The 14,119-nt window shown below is 48.7% G+C and overlaps 1 protein-coding gene across 1 annotated transcript in view; it reads left to right on the top strand.

Annotated features, from left to right (window-relative positions):
• The window catches only part of adgra1b (adhesion G protein-coupled receptor A1b), a gene marked incomplete at its 5' end in the record, with an annotated part of 171,469 nt that extends 167,019 nt beyond the window's left edge, over positions 1-4,450 (top strand). Inside the window, 2 exons of the mRNA XM_080017039.1 lie at positions 2,113-2,208; positions 2,878-4,450. Of these exons, the coding sequence (XP_079873165.1) occupies positions 2,113-2,208; positions 2,878-4,300 (1,519 nt within the window). The 3' untranslated portion in view covers positions 4,301-4,450. The remainder of the gene's footprint in view (positions 1-2,112; positions 2,209-2,877) is intronic.
• Positions 4,451-14,119: the final 9,669 nt, after the last annotated feature.

The raw sequence follows: 14,119 nt of genomic DNA, 5'->3' as shown, positions 1-14,119 counted from the left end.
GGGGCACTCCTTCATCTTGGTGAAAGTGAAAGTCATCCTGTATGACACGCCCCTCGCACCACCTTTTGTTTAATTCCTTTAAAATATAGAATGTTCCGTAGGCCATCCCATCATCCGCTGCTGGGAAATGAGGTGGAGGGGATTGTGCGACAGTCAAGTTGATCCACCGTGATTCACTGCACCGCTCGGCGTCAGACAAATCAATTCGACGCGCTGCTGACTGGGACTAAAGCATTTAAGTGATCGGTCGTTGGAGAACTCGTATCGAGTAAAGCCCCATTGAAAAATCAAACTGAAGATGGAACCAAACTCTCCTCTGAAGGGTCGATAATGGCCAGATCGGGCAACAATGCACTTTAAACAAGATAATAGCGTCCCGTTCGGGAAGTCCAAGCACGCGTGAATATTCTCTCAGGATTATTACGTCCTTCTTTTTGGCTGCTGAGTGCAGCATCAATCATTCGTCATTACCCCACAACACCGCTTTGCTGTCTGACCATCCTCCGTCCCTAGATGAGCGGTGTGTATTCTGGTCCCCGTCCAAAGAACAGGACGGGACAGGACGGCACAGGGAGACGGAACAGAGGACAGTGTGTGCTGTGTGTGTGTGTGTGTGTGTGTGTGTGTGTGTGTGTGTGTGTGTGTGTGTGTGTGTGTGTGTGTGTGTGTGTGTGTGTGTGTGTGTGTGTGTGTGTGTGTGTGTGTGTGTGTGTGTGTGTGTGTGTTTGGGGGGGCGTGCAGAACCATGAACCCAGCAGCTGAAAGGCACTTCAGGGTCTATTTATATCAGATGATTGCTGCGACTAAACTTGCTGGAAAGCCCACCTCTGCATATGGTTACTGCCATGTTGTCGGGGACTGAAGGTCCTCTTTAATAAAATGTGTGTGTGTGTGTGTGTGTGTGTGTGTGTGTGTGTGTGTGTGTGTGTGTGTGCGTGTGTGTGTGCGTGTGCGTGTGTGTGTGTGTTTGTGTGCTGGTGCAGTGGGCAGCAGGAGAGGCAGGCAGGGTTGTCAGTGGGGGATAACGGGGACTAAGGGTCAGAAAGCGCAGGGTGGGAAGGGGGTCTTAACATCCTCTCATTCCCCTCATTTATGCTTATCTGCTTGACGGCTGTGTAAATGGCCTTCCACTGAATGGAGGGTTCCCTGGGGGTGTGGGTGGTGGGGGGAGGGGAAGGTGGAGGGGGGGGCCTTACAGGCCTGTCACCCCCGCTCCCCCCTGCACCCATCTGAACAGACAAACATCTTGATTGTAATTGAATTTTGGGGATGGGAAGCCGTCTGTCTGCCTGTGTGCGTGCGTGCGTGCGTGTGTTGGGTGTGCGCCAGGCTGAAGAGATTCTGAAAAACAAAATGAAAGAGGTGTGTGTTTGAGGGCGGGGGCTACGGGGTGGGGTGTGGTTGTGGTCAGGCTGAGGAGGGGAGGATGGAGACAGAGAGGAAGATGGAGCGGTGGAAAGGTTAACAGCTGACAGGGGTTGAGACGGAGCGGGAAGGAAGAGGAAATAGAGTGGAGAGGAAAGCGGATGTGCCATGAAGAGAGAGGGTGTAGAGGAGGAGGAGAGTGACAGAGAGAGAGAGAGAGAGAGAGAGAGAGAGAGAGAGAGAGAGAGATAGAGAGAGAGAGCTGGCAGCGACTGATGCTGTTGCTGCAGTGACTTCTTCAGAGTCTGGTTTTAGGAAGGATGTACATGTGACAGACTATGTGGATTCCACACGTGCCTGCTGTCTCTCTGTCACCCACAAACACACACACACGCACGCACACAGACACACACACCAAACTAGAGGTAAAATAATGTTGTTTTCTTTTAACATCGGAAAGATTTTCAGGACCGGGACCTATTGGAGGAATGCGGAGCTGTCTCCACAGCGTGTCCCCGAACCAAACTTTTCCCACAGTGCAACAGCCTCGTTCTAAACTTGCAAAGCCGCTTAGACATTTGACGAGAAAGCTCTTGTCAGTCCAGTCCCGTCCTGTCCGTTCTTATAATCTTCCGATAATGATACGCAGAGTTTTAAATGCGGTGCGGTGCGCCACACCTCTTACGTCTCTTGATTCCCTCTCTCTCTCGCTCTATCTCCACCTCCCCTCCCCTTTTTTCGCTGCAGGTTTTATTTAATCAGTGGTGGGGTGCCCCTCATCATCTGCGGCGTCACGGCAGCTGTCAATATAGACCACTATGGCAGCGGGGAGCAGGCGCCATTGTAAGTCTTACATTAACTTTCCGTTCTCAAGGTCAAACTCCCACCACTCCACTGCTCCGCTACATCACTGCTCCACCTCTCCGCTCTATTTTTGCACAGTCTTGCGCATGATTACAACAAAGAGCCGGCCTCATTAGCTGTTGCGGCATCGAACCATTTGGCTGCGCATTTTTGCACCAACAGATACACACACACACTATTCATCTATCATTCCTATTTGCATACTCTACCTCTTTGGATATGCTGCTTTCCCATCAAACTCTTTGTGAATACTGTTTATTATAGATATTCATCTTCGTCTTGAAACATTTTACTGTCTGCTCTGTGCGAAAATGAGAGTCAAATCATCGTATGTGTGAGCTTACTGAGCCAATAAAGCTTTTTTCTGATGGAATTGAATTCATCCCAGATCCTTGTTTTCTATATTTTGGAGTTCTAGTTACTATGGTATAGTGTCTTAATGTGTTATGTCTGTTTGATAGGATGCACATACTGTAGTCATCGTGCAGTCACGTTAATTGTTTTCCTTTGTGTGAGTGTGTGTGTGTGTGTGTGTGTGTGTGTGTGTGTATGTGTGTGTGTGTGTGTGTGTGTGTGTGTGTGTGTGTGTGTGTGTGTGTGTGTGTGTGTGTGTGTTTGTGTGTGTGTGTGTGTGTGTGTGTCTTGCAGCTGCTGGATGGCGTGGGAGCCGAGCCTGGGTGCCTTCTTTGGCCCCGTGGCCTTCATTGTCCTGGTGACGTGCATCTACTTCCTGTGCACCTTCATCCAGCTGCGGCGCCACCCAGAGAGGAAGTATGAGCTCAAGCAGCTGACAGAGGAGCAGCAGCGGCTCGCCGCCGTGGACGCCCCCACCCACTGCCACCAAGGGGCGGAGCCCGGGGCACTGCCGGCGCCACCCGGTGGGGGCCACTGCCCGGCCGGCTGCCCCGGCGTCCCCATCAACCCTGCGCTGTTGGCCAACGAGCACTCCTTTAAGGCACAGCTGCGTGCGGCGGCCTTCACCCTCTTCCTGTTCCTGGCCACCTGGACCTTCGGGGCGCTGGCCGTGTCGCAAGGCCACTTCCTGGACATGATCTTCAGCTGCCTGTACGGTGCCTTCTCCGTCACCCTCGGCCTCTTCATCCTCATCCATCACTGCGCCAAACGCGACGATGTGTGGCACTGCTGGTGCTCCTGCTGCCCCGGACGGCGTGCCCAGGCCTGCCCCGGCGCCCACGGCTCTGGCGCGGTGCGGCACAAGGTCAACGTGAATGGAGACACTCCCGGTCACGGCCACAAACACTGCCACCATGAAGCGGTGTGCCCGGGGAAGGCCCTGATCGGCTGTGGCCACGGGGCCTTGGGCCACTGTCAACACGCTGCCCTGCCGTCCGTGCAGAACCATGTGACGTGTCTGGCGCCGGTGGCACCATGCTGCGCCGCCCTGCACAGCCAGCAGCTGATGGAGGAAGAGCCGGCGCCCACGCACGTGCTGCTGCACGCCGACCCGGAGGGCTACCGGCCCGGCATCCACCTGCACCCCTGCCTTAAGGGTAGCACCAGGACTAAGGGACGGAACCTGGGCCGGCAACGGGCTGGAGCCGTGGCCGGGGGCGTTTCAGGAAGCGAGAAGGAGTACGCCTACCACATCCCCTCCAACGTGGACGCGGTGAGCGTGCACAGCTCACACACTGACAGCCCCCACAGCACACACGAGCGCCACGCTCACATCTGCCCCCACCTGGCACTGGAGGGGCACCACGAGGGGCACCACGCGTGCCACGCCGCCGCCACCCACGAGGCCCTGTCGTGCCACAACCCCTGCCACCGGCACATCTGCTGTGCCAAGGCGGACCTGTTCCCTACGCTGTGCCAGGCGGAGGTGGGCGACACGGGAACCTTCCTGTGCGGCTGCGGCAAGATGGCCGAGGAGGACCTGATGGCGCCGCATCACCACCTGGAGATGCACGCGGCGCGCAGACAATCCTACCCTCAGAACCCCCCCAATCAGAACGGGATCCTGAAGGGGGGGCTGCACGAGGGGCTGCTGTTCACCTCGGACAGCACGGGGAATATACGCACCGGGCCCTGGAAGAATGAAACTACTGTGTAGTGCCGAGAAGATCTGGTCCCCCACCGCCAAAAGAAAAGAAACAACTTCCCACCTTCCTTCTTTAGGATGAAATTAATGAACCGAGTCATGTTATAACACACGCCACACTCAGAGTGAGATTTTTATTTTTAACTTTCATGTTTGTCCCGTTTTCACTGTACAGAAATATGAGGTCTTTGTCACGGGGATCTACACACGAGACAATCTCTTCTTTTCAGAAGATGTTGTCAGATGTGTCACGTCGCACCATCAGATGTTAATGAGGGTCTGTTTGCCACACCACGATACTACCAATATCTATCTATATCTATCTATCTATCTTGTTTATATATATTAATATATATAAACAAGAGAAAATGGACGGTTGTGTGTATGAATATGAGCGCTCAAAAACAAACGCTGCAACGTCATTTTTCTACTCTTTAAACGGGAAGGTGTCGGCCTCTCGCGGTGTACCTCCAGTACGGCGGGGAACTAGCGGCATCCATGTTTTTGAAAAAACGAAAACCAGCAATTTTAAAAACGCTACTATCAACTGTGAATACGTACTAGAGTTTTTCTAATTAAATATACAAAGACGTCATAGCTTTCCGGAGATACGTGGATGCTGGTAATTTGTGGAAAAACTCAAAGCGACCGAAAAACCAGAAATGTCTTCTTCCAGGTTGATGTTGATCGTGATGTCCTTATGATGTCTGTCTCTCTTTTCCAGAGAAGTAAATAACAACAAGAAGTAGAGTTGGTTGCGATGCACACCTGGGGGTTATTTCACCAAGCTTGCTCAGAAGGGGCGACCCTGACCTGAGAGAACGCTTCCTGCGTAAAAAAAGGAAAAAAAAAAAAAAAAAAAAGGTGGACGATTGAATGTGGATGAGTAGGGGAACGCGGAGGGTTGTAGTTGATTAGGGCAGATAACAACAAACAAAAAAAAAAACCATAAATATTATTTCCTGTCATGAGAAAAATGAGCTCGTAATGGATTACGTAAGAATGCAAACACGTCATTTGGGATTAAAAAGGTAACGAGGTCACAATGATAAGTCAGGCTGGGGGCGCTGAACAGAATCTCCTGTGCGTAATTCTTAATACTTCTGCTGCATTAACATATTTATTTCATTGTGCCACCATTTTGAATAAGCGAATCCATTTTTTTAAGTGACATGGGCTTTGGGGGTATAACCTCACAGATTATCTGTGCATTGGTGCTCTGGGTGCTAATATCGTCACCTATATCAGTGGTGTCACTACAGCTACGTTGCACGATCGCTGTGATGTGACCCCCGGTTCCACTCCGTTTCGCCTCTGTTTGCCATGGATTCCCGTAGCGCAGTCAGCCTGCCGTGCGACACAGAAGGGGGTAAAAGGAAGTGATTTTCCCGGGCAAGACAACAAGCAGGGAAGACAATTGCAGTTGAAAGTTTGATCTGAACAAATTGTGAGTCATCAAAGAAAAAGGGCGTGACACCAGACTGCCGCTCCCGACTGATTCGCATAGCTCTACTGACAGGAAAAGACCTAATAGTGGGCAGAGAACACATAATAACAAAGCCCGGAATCTCAGGGCCCTTCTCCGCCGTCTCCATCACGACCTGTCTGGTTCCAATGGGATAATGATGAAGAACGGCATTTTCAGCCCACTCAGCTCCCATCGCGGTTGTCCGTCCTTTCCCTGTGTTGCTATGACAACCGCTGTGAATAAGTGCTTAATCAAAGAGGACACATACAGTAAATGTCATCCCAAACAAAATTCGAAGATCGAAATTCTCACAAAAATGCGGATTTCGGCGTCGGCGCCAATGTCAGTGAGGTGTCAGGTAGAGATGGATCAGACCCACCTGAACCTCAAACGTTTTAAACCGTTTTTTATGTCAATTATATCGTAGATCAGGTGCAATTCTGTAACATCTTTGTCTTTGAACCTGAAACTACGGTCGGACCCTCATGATCACAAGTCTTTGGCTATTGATTAAGTTCCACACAGATAATTGCGATTTTGTCATCTTTGTTCATTTTATGCCACTATCATGGTGTACGCCTAAAATAGTGTAATAATACACATCCAGGGAGTGGTATTTATTGACATTGAACACTAGGAAAAAAAAGGCGAGGCGGTTCATTTTCTTCGACAAACTAATGGAAATGCAAGTGAATCACATTCTATTTGTAGCAACATTTTGAACATTGGCACAAAATTTCCTTTACATCTCAATTGAAATATGATTGTGAAACCAAACAATTTTTATAAATGTTTGCTACAAGGAAATTATGGATCAATTGTGACAGCTCTACATTAATCCTCATTGCTATTTAATATCATTTGCAACAATTTTTTTTATCATCAACAGCTCAAATCAGTAAGAATATCACCAAAAAAACACAAACCAGTTCTAAAAGTGAATCTGAATCTATTCTATCTATTCAGTATTTATTTGAAAAGTTTTATATCGAGACATGCACATATTAACAGGCATAGGCCAAATAATATAATATATAATTATTTTCTTTATACATTTCTACATGTGTGATACATGCTTCCATTGTATGATTCTGAAGTTGAAAGTTGTGAGCGAAACTGTTGGCCCGGCGTCACGTCACGACCCCCAACCGGCCGAGGAGGAAAGCGCAAAGCAGCAGGTTTTTCGACTGAGATGTTCAGGCCCGAGGCGGAAATAAGTCACGCAAGCGAGTTTCCTGAAATACCCCCCAGGAGAACTAATTATATGTCATTACAGTATATGCTGCTATGTTTCTTTCTACACTGTGTAACAGGTCTCCACAGCGAGTTTTATCGCCAAACTATAGTGTGCCATTATTCTCTTCCGCTCAAACCATGTGTGCTACTAGACATTGTAAATCAATATTTGATGAAGTGTCAATCATTCCTGTGTGAAGAATCTATATTTGTAAAAATAGACGCACTGCGATGGTTTTAGGATCAAATTAAGTGTAATTATGAGTGTGAGAGAAACAACAGTGATCCGCTTCGATACACCCGGAAAACCTGCGACTGAACATCTTTTTTTTTTTCCTCTTCCTGTTTTGTTTTTTTTCTCTTTTTCTATTTCATTTACAAATAGTAAGAACTCAAGGCAACCCAACCTAAAAAAAAAAAAAAAAAAAAAACATCTCGCCAAACGTCTCAATTGCATATTCATATATAAAAAATAAAAAAAAAACAAAGTGTGCATGCCTTGTTGTACGTGGCGACTATGTTCTATGTTTCCAGTGTAAATCAATGCCCCACTCATATACATACACATCAATCTATAACTTTTAATGCTAATTTATATCCAACCTTTTCAGTTTACAGTTTTTCAAATTTCTCCCCTGACCTTTCCGTCTAATCTGCTCTAATCTCCTACCCCCGTGCTATACCTTCCGCTAATATGGTTCCAGCTTCTTCCTTTTCAAGCCAACCCTGCTCCCCAACGCCCCAAAAGGCGGCGTGGAGGCTCCCTCTCGACGACAGCTCGGGCAAAACAAGTCGAGTCCGAGGCTAAATTATGGATCGGTCAGTCGTCGCCATGAAGGTCACAATCGCTTTGAGGGATTGCCACTTAGGAGGGAACGTAACAGGGCGTCTGCTTTGATTTAGAACGCCGGCGTTCGCCCGACGCGGGGCGATCCAGAGCGTGACGCTCCACAACAAACAGGTAATTCACTTGCGGGGGGCAAAGTGCTCGAAAAACGTTCACCCATACGTCCAGCGTGCTCAATTTAATTTCATTTTATTGAACGCATTTAACACAAACTCTGCCCTAGCCAAACTCGGTTGGCATGCACACACCATCGGCTCATCCATTTTATGCACACGTTGTATATAGAATCAATTGATTCATTATTTTTTAACGAGATTAAAGATATTCAAGAAATAAATAAAATCGATATGTAAACAAAATTGTATTGAAAAAAAAAAAGAAACTGACCTCTCAATGTTTATGCTCAGTATCTGAGTTTAGATATGTCCTTTTTTTTTTCTAATGCATTTTCTGTCATTCCCATTGATTTTTTTCATAAAGTTTGCTGACTCGCCATGTGTTGTGAGACTTCTCCTGTCCTCCCAGAAATAGAAATGCACTACCCATAATGATGCTTGGCCTGCCAGACTTTGCCATTTGTTACGTATTACATAATCGTGTGTTCAGACGGAAATATTTGAATTAAAAAAAGTTATTTCTACAGACCGAAAGCTGAAATATAAATGTGATCTATCTGTTTTTGGTTTTCTTGTTTCTTGTTTGAAAAGCAGAACCTCCGGTCGATGCCCGAATCTGAACCGTGAATAGTCCGGTGCGTCCCTGGTATTAATGTATTTAAGTAGGGTTAAACCAAATATGCAAATATAGGTTACTACCATTATATATTTAACTGAAAACATTATTGCTTTGGCATAGTTTACGTATTTTACGAAATTCCGCTCGATATTTTTAGGCAATTTGAGACCAAATGATTTTAACACAAAGAGAGTGAAGGCCGACCTTGCACTGCTCAACATGACAAGTATTTAAGTGCATTTCACTCTAATGCGTTTACTGAACAATGAACAAAAGGCCGATTTAGCTGACAATCAAAGTCACGCACAGTTCCCGCGGTTTGACAAAAAAATAAGGCTTCCGGCGACGGGTTGCTAAGCAACTGACTGCTCACGAGACAGTCAAAGGGTGACATGAAGTTGTAGTTGTATTTTCCCCAAAGTGTGCGGATGATTAGCAAATGTATCCCTTTCACTTACCAAAATGTTGTCTTTGTTCAGATTTCTGGAAACCAGAGTAGGCATTAGAGGGAACGTTTATACTCATTATTTCCACCATGAGAGACTCTTTGGGCACCTGGGTCATCCCCAGGTGGGGATGCTGCTAGGAAGTGACGCGAATGGTACGGCGGTCAGAGTTGGCAGAACGGTATCCTTTTGGACGAGGCGGCGCACAAATGTCGAAAACATTGGCGAGCCGAAATTCTAAAAGAAAGCACACACATCGGGACTATTCAAAATCCTTTTCATTATTTCAATAGAGGAACTACAGCTATAAGTCAAAGTAAGGGCAAGACAACGGCCAAATTGGCATGACATTTAGATAACACTTTATTGATCCCGAGGGGGAAATTCAGGATAGAAAATCACAGTCTACGGTCGACCTACGGTACGTTTGTTATGTGACCTTGACTACCAACGGCCAGCGATCCTGGGGTTTTAATGATTGGAAAGGGACGTGGAACAGCGTCGCAAGTTACAAAAACGTTGCATTCGCATACTTGGCTCAACTCAATTAACTCCAGGTTCATTTCTCCGTGTGCAATGTGCCATGGGCGTGTGGGAGCAGCCTGAGCTTTCGGTCACCGTGGGGCGGCGTGTTTCGAAAACATAGCGGACAAAAGCTTTCCGTCCTCTGGTGTGAGCTGAACAGCTGAACATGTTCCTCCTGCACGGCCCTCTCTGAGCTCGCTGCCTTTGGTACCGTGACTAAACCCAGGGCCGCTTTCCACCTTTTTTTTTTCTACAGCGGCCCAGACTCCCAATAAAATTTCCTTTTTTCACATCTTTTTTTTTTTTTTTTTTGCGGTTAATGTGTTTTACGCGTGTGCCAACATTTGCCTCGGCGTAGCGGAAGAGGGGGGAATTGCTTTGATGAGGCCCGCGGAGGGACCAACTCGGCGACTGTTTAATGTGGTTCGCCCTTGAGCGAGGCGGAGCGGGAGAGTCGCGGCAGATCACTGCACTGGAAGTGGAAGCACACAGAACGGCACGGATCGCACTCGGCGGTTCGTCTCCGCAGATGGCGCGGCCCCGCGTAACGGTGGATGATATTCCAATTCAGGGGGAGGACGGGAGATGGTCAGAAACTGGTCGCGGCATCGGCCGTGGGAGGACGGAGACGACTCGGGACCAATAAGACGCGGCTGCAGCCCAGGAGAAGCTCCTGATGTCCAGCCTCTGGCCCCGCCCCAAATATCCGCCCCCGGCATGCACGTGTTATGTGGCGTTAGGGGAGGTTCGTTTTCGAGGTATGGCATTAAAAAGGGTTACGTTTGGGTATCAGGTTAGAAATGATAACCCCAAGGTATGGATTTAGTGTCACTCAGGACAGAGGAGGATCTGAAAGACGTACTGTAATTGCGTGGATTAATGACATTCTGAAGTGGAAATAAATGCATGACCATGGCCACTTATTCCGGAACACACAGAACACCACAATTTCACTGTCAACAAGACCAAATATGAACGGGAGAGAACGAGAAGCGATAACGGGTTCTGCCTGCGCCGCACGTGGCAATGAGGTAGCCGTAATTGGCAAAGATGGATAAACGAAAAGATGGGGATTTTTGAGAAAGAGTTTGATTGGAAGCGCGAGGTCACCGCAGTGATGGTCAACTTGTTTTCGCTCGAGCCCCTTTTCGAAGGGTGGAAGAAAAAGAAAAAAGATTTAAGAGTCATTTCTGGTCCGTTTCCCCTGCATTCTTCCTGCGCTATGTTTATTTCCTCTGACAGCAGTGACGGGGATTGAGACGTCCTGAGGACCCACCGCTGGGAAAGAATTCAAATGATACCAAGCTTGACTTGCACCGTGTCCATATTTGCGTTTGTGTGTTTGTTTGCATTCGTGTGTGTGTGTGTGTGTGTGTGTGTGTGTCTGCATCATGCGTGTGCCTCACCCCATGTGCACGGTGATGCATGTGTGTGGTGCTTTGTCTGCGGGTGTGTGTGTATGTGTGTGTGTGCGCGCGCACGTGCGTGTGTGTGTCTGTGTGTGTCGAACGGAACCAGGCAGTGGTCTCTTCTGTGCATCACAAATCACGCCCAGGGTTGACAGGCCATGAAATGCCTGAGCACATTTGATATGTAGCTGGATCTTTTTTTCTTTTTTTTTTTTTATGTTTTATTTTCTTACACAAGGCCACACATACATGGCGCTCATCCTCCAATCCCCCCGCCCCTCTCCCCTCGCCTCCCTTCACCCCAGGGGGATTAAACGTCTGACTGGGAGCAATGGACAAAATGCCATGTGGCTTCCCGCCGTGGGATAAGAAGCGAAATAAAAATCGGAAAGAAACATACAGAACACGAGGATCGTTGGGTGCTCTGAGTGGTGGGCTGACTCACGGCCGGCTAACCCCATAATTTCCTCACCAGACCGGGATCCAGTCTGCTTGACACAGGGGTGGGCGAGCACGCGACTCTGTGGATTTTGCGTGCTAATGCGCTTTCTGCGGCAGACGGGGTCGCGATGCTGATTAAGTGCATAATGAGCGAGAGGGTATGAGGCTTTAATTGTACCGGGTGTTTTCTGAGCCAGTGAATCGCTTCCTGGAGCCAGCGCTGCCATCTTTAACTCGCTGTGGTGGGGAACGGCATTTTCCCCGCTTGCTTGGCCGACTGAAGGACACTGAAGGATGCCCGACTGCTATTTATGGAAGAAAGTGGTCCGGGGTGCCATCTGCTCCATTAAAGATGTATCTGGTGGGGTTTTTTTGAATAGAAGTTTATACTGTGTGTTTATTATGCAATTAGGCAGTCGGAATCTCGTTGTTAGAATAAACAGATTGCTGTGTCTGTGTGTGTGTGTGTGTGTGTGTGTGTGTGTGTGTGTGTGTGTTTGTGTGTGTGTGTGTGTGTGTGTGTGTGCGTGCGTGCGCGCGCACGTGTCAATGTGTCCCTTTGATGTTTTAATCCTGTGACCAGCTATATTTACCGTGGTCCTGTGCAGGAAGCTCAAACTTCATTACAGCATGGCTTCCGCCCCGTGCGAGAAGGCAACACATAATATGATGTGATTGGTGGAATGATTTATATATATATATATATATATATTTTATTTTATTTTATTTTTTTTCCAGTCTCTATTTTGACAAATCTCTTTTCACTTGTGGAAAAACACTTTTTTTTTCCGTCTCCTCGCTAACAGACAGCGGCTTCATTTCCAGAGTGCATATTAATCTGACAACATCGGCCGTGGCAGGCGATTATGTGTGTTTGATTCAACCGTGTGCACTTCATCGTGTCTTGTGCATTGGCACGCTGTCCTGGATTCCACATCTGACAGACACCCGGGCCACTCGCGTCTTTCCCTTCGCCTTTCCCCTCTCCAACGCCGTCTTGTTTTGCGTCATGGCTCGCTCTCTCTCTCTCTCTCTCTCTCTCTCTCTCTCTCTCTCTCCCCCTGGCGGCGTAACAATGCCTACGCCGTGATCCTCCGATAGAAGGCTGTGATTGCCATGCTAATGTCACGTCCTTGACTTAAATACCGCCACCAAGGCTCTCGGGGCGAGGGGGGAGAGAGAAAGAGAGGGCGAGGCTGGAGAGAGGGAAAGAGAGAGAGAGAGAGAGAGAGGGGGGGGGGGGGGGGGGGTGGGGGGGGGGTGGAGGTTTGGGACGCAGGGTGAACGGGATCAAAAGAAGAAAATTTGCCTGTCCGTCGCTGAAAGAAAGGGGAGAAGGGTTCTCACATATGATGATGATGACTGCAGGCCTGTCATCATCATCATCATCATCATCATCATCATCATCCTTAATGGCGGTGGCTCCGCCCTGAACACCTCACTGAAGTAAATAAAGAGTCCGGATTTCAGATGATAATATCTTCCGTTCAACGACGCTTCCTTTAAGAACCGCGGTCTGGACGGCTCTTCATGGGACCAAAGATGGTTCCATGGCGTCCCCCTGCTGTGGCATGTTGCTTTTCAGTCGTTTGTGCGTTGGTGCGTTGTTATATTTCGCGAAGTTGCCAAGATCTTGCTTTTGTGTGTTTGTGTATGTAAAAATTATGTGCGCGTGTGTATGTGGGCGCGTGCACACACTCTATACCTGCACGCATTTGTGGATGTGTGCACAGCTTGTGTGTGTGTGTGTGTGAGAGAGACTAATTGGGCACTTAAAACGATAGCACGTACACTGTTTGTGTTGAATTGTGCTAATTACATCTTATTTCTGATGTCGACGCTGCTAATGCCGCTGATGAGGATGATGCGCCGTTGCGAGCTGTTTAGTCTGCTGCCGGGATTCGCCGTGCGAGCTTCACTTCGGTTGTTTGCCCGCCAGGCAGAGGAAGGGGATGTACAGCAGGCAGCACACGGGGGGCCCCAGACATGGGAAAATAATAACAGCTTTTTGGTGGTTTAGATGTCTTTGCTGTGCCTCACCCCAGAATTTCCTTCCACGCTGTCGCTATCTTCCTGCTCCCTTAGGTAGACCTCAGAAAAGCACCCGCCCCCCGCCCCCCTTTTTGCACATACAGGAGTAACGAACAAAAGACGTTCACATACGGAAACTATTTTACCAAGCTCAAATCCATTCCGCTATTTTTCTGCAGCTTACTGTCAGCGCGCCCCGCGAACCGCACCTGTGCAAGTCTGCCGAAGAGTTGACAATGTAGGCTCGCGTCGCCGGCGGAGTGACAGGTCTGAATATTCCTTTAAATTTGTGGTTTTCCGACGCGGCCGTGTTTTTTTTTCTCACCCCCCCCCCCCCCGCGCCGTTGAATTACTTTATGTATTAATCCCTCCGTGCGTACTGCGGAACATGCCCACGACCGAATCACCCGCCGTGCGCGCGAGCGGGGTCTTCGGCGGTCGCCGACGGCTGCCGATCTTTGGCGCCGCTATCCGTTTGACGGCCCTCGCTCCCGTGATGCTCTCCCTCCCGCTCGGGCGCGCTCTGCTATTTATATTTTGCGACGTGCGATGCGACTGGAAGGGAGCAAAGAATTGTGTCTCACGGCGCAACTTCCCGTGGATCATGAGGATCGAGGAGGCTACTCCTGCTGTCTGTGAACCGGGCGGTTGGAGGCACAACAGACCATCCATGGCTAGACTCCATGGCTTGGC

The sequence above is a fragment of the Zeus faber genome, assembly GCF_960531495.2.
Source record: "Zeus faber genome assembly, chromosome: 16".
NCBI classification, from domain to species: Eukaryota; Metazoa; Chordata; class Actinopteri; order Zeiformes; family Zeidae; genus Zeus; species Zeus faber.
Note: the sequence above shows the minus strand (reverse complement) of the source record. Positions and strands in the feature narration are given on the sequence as shown.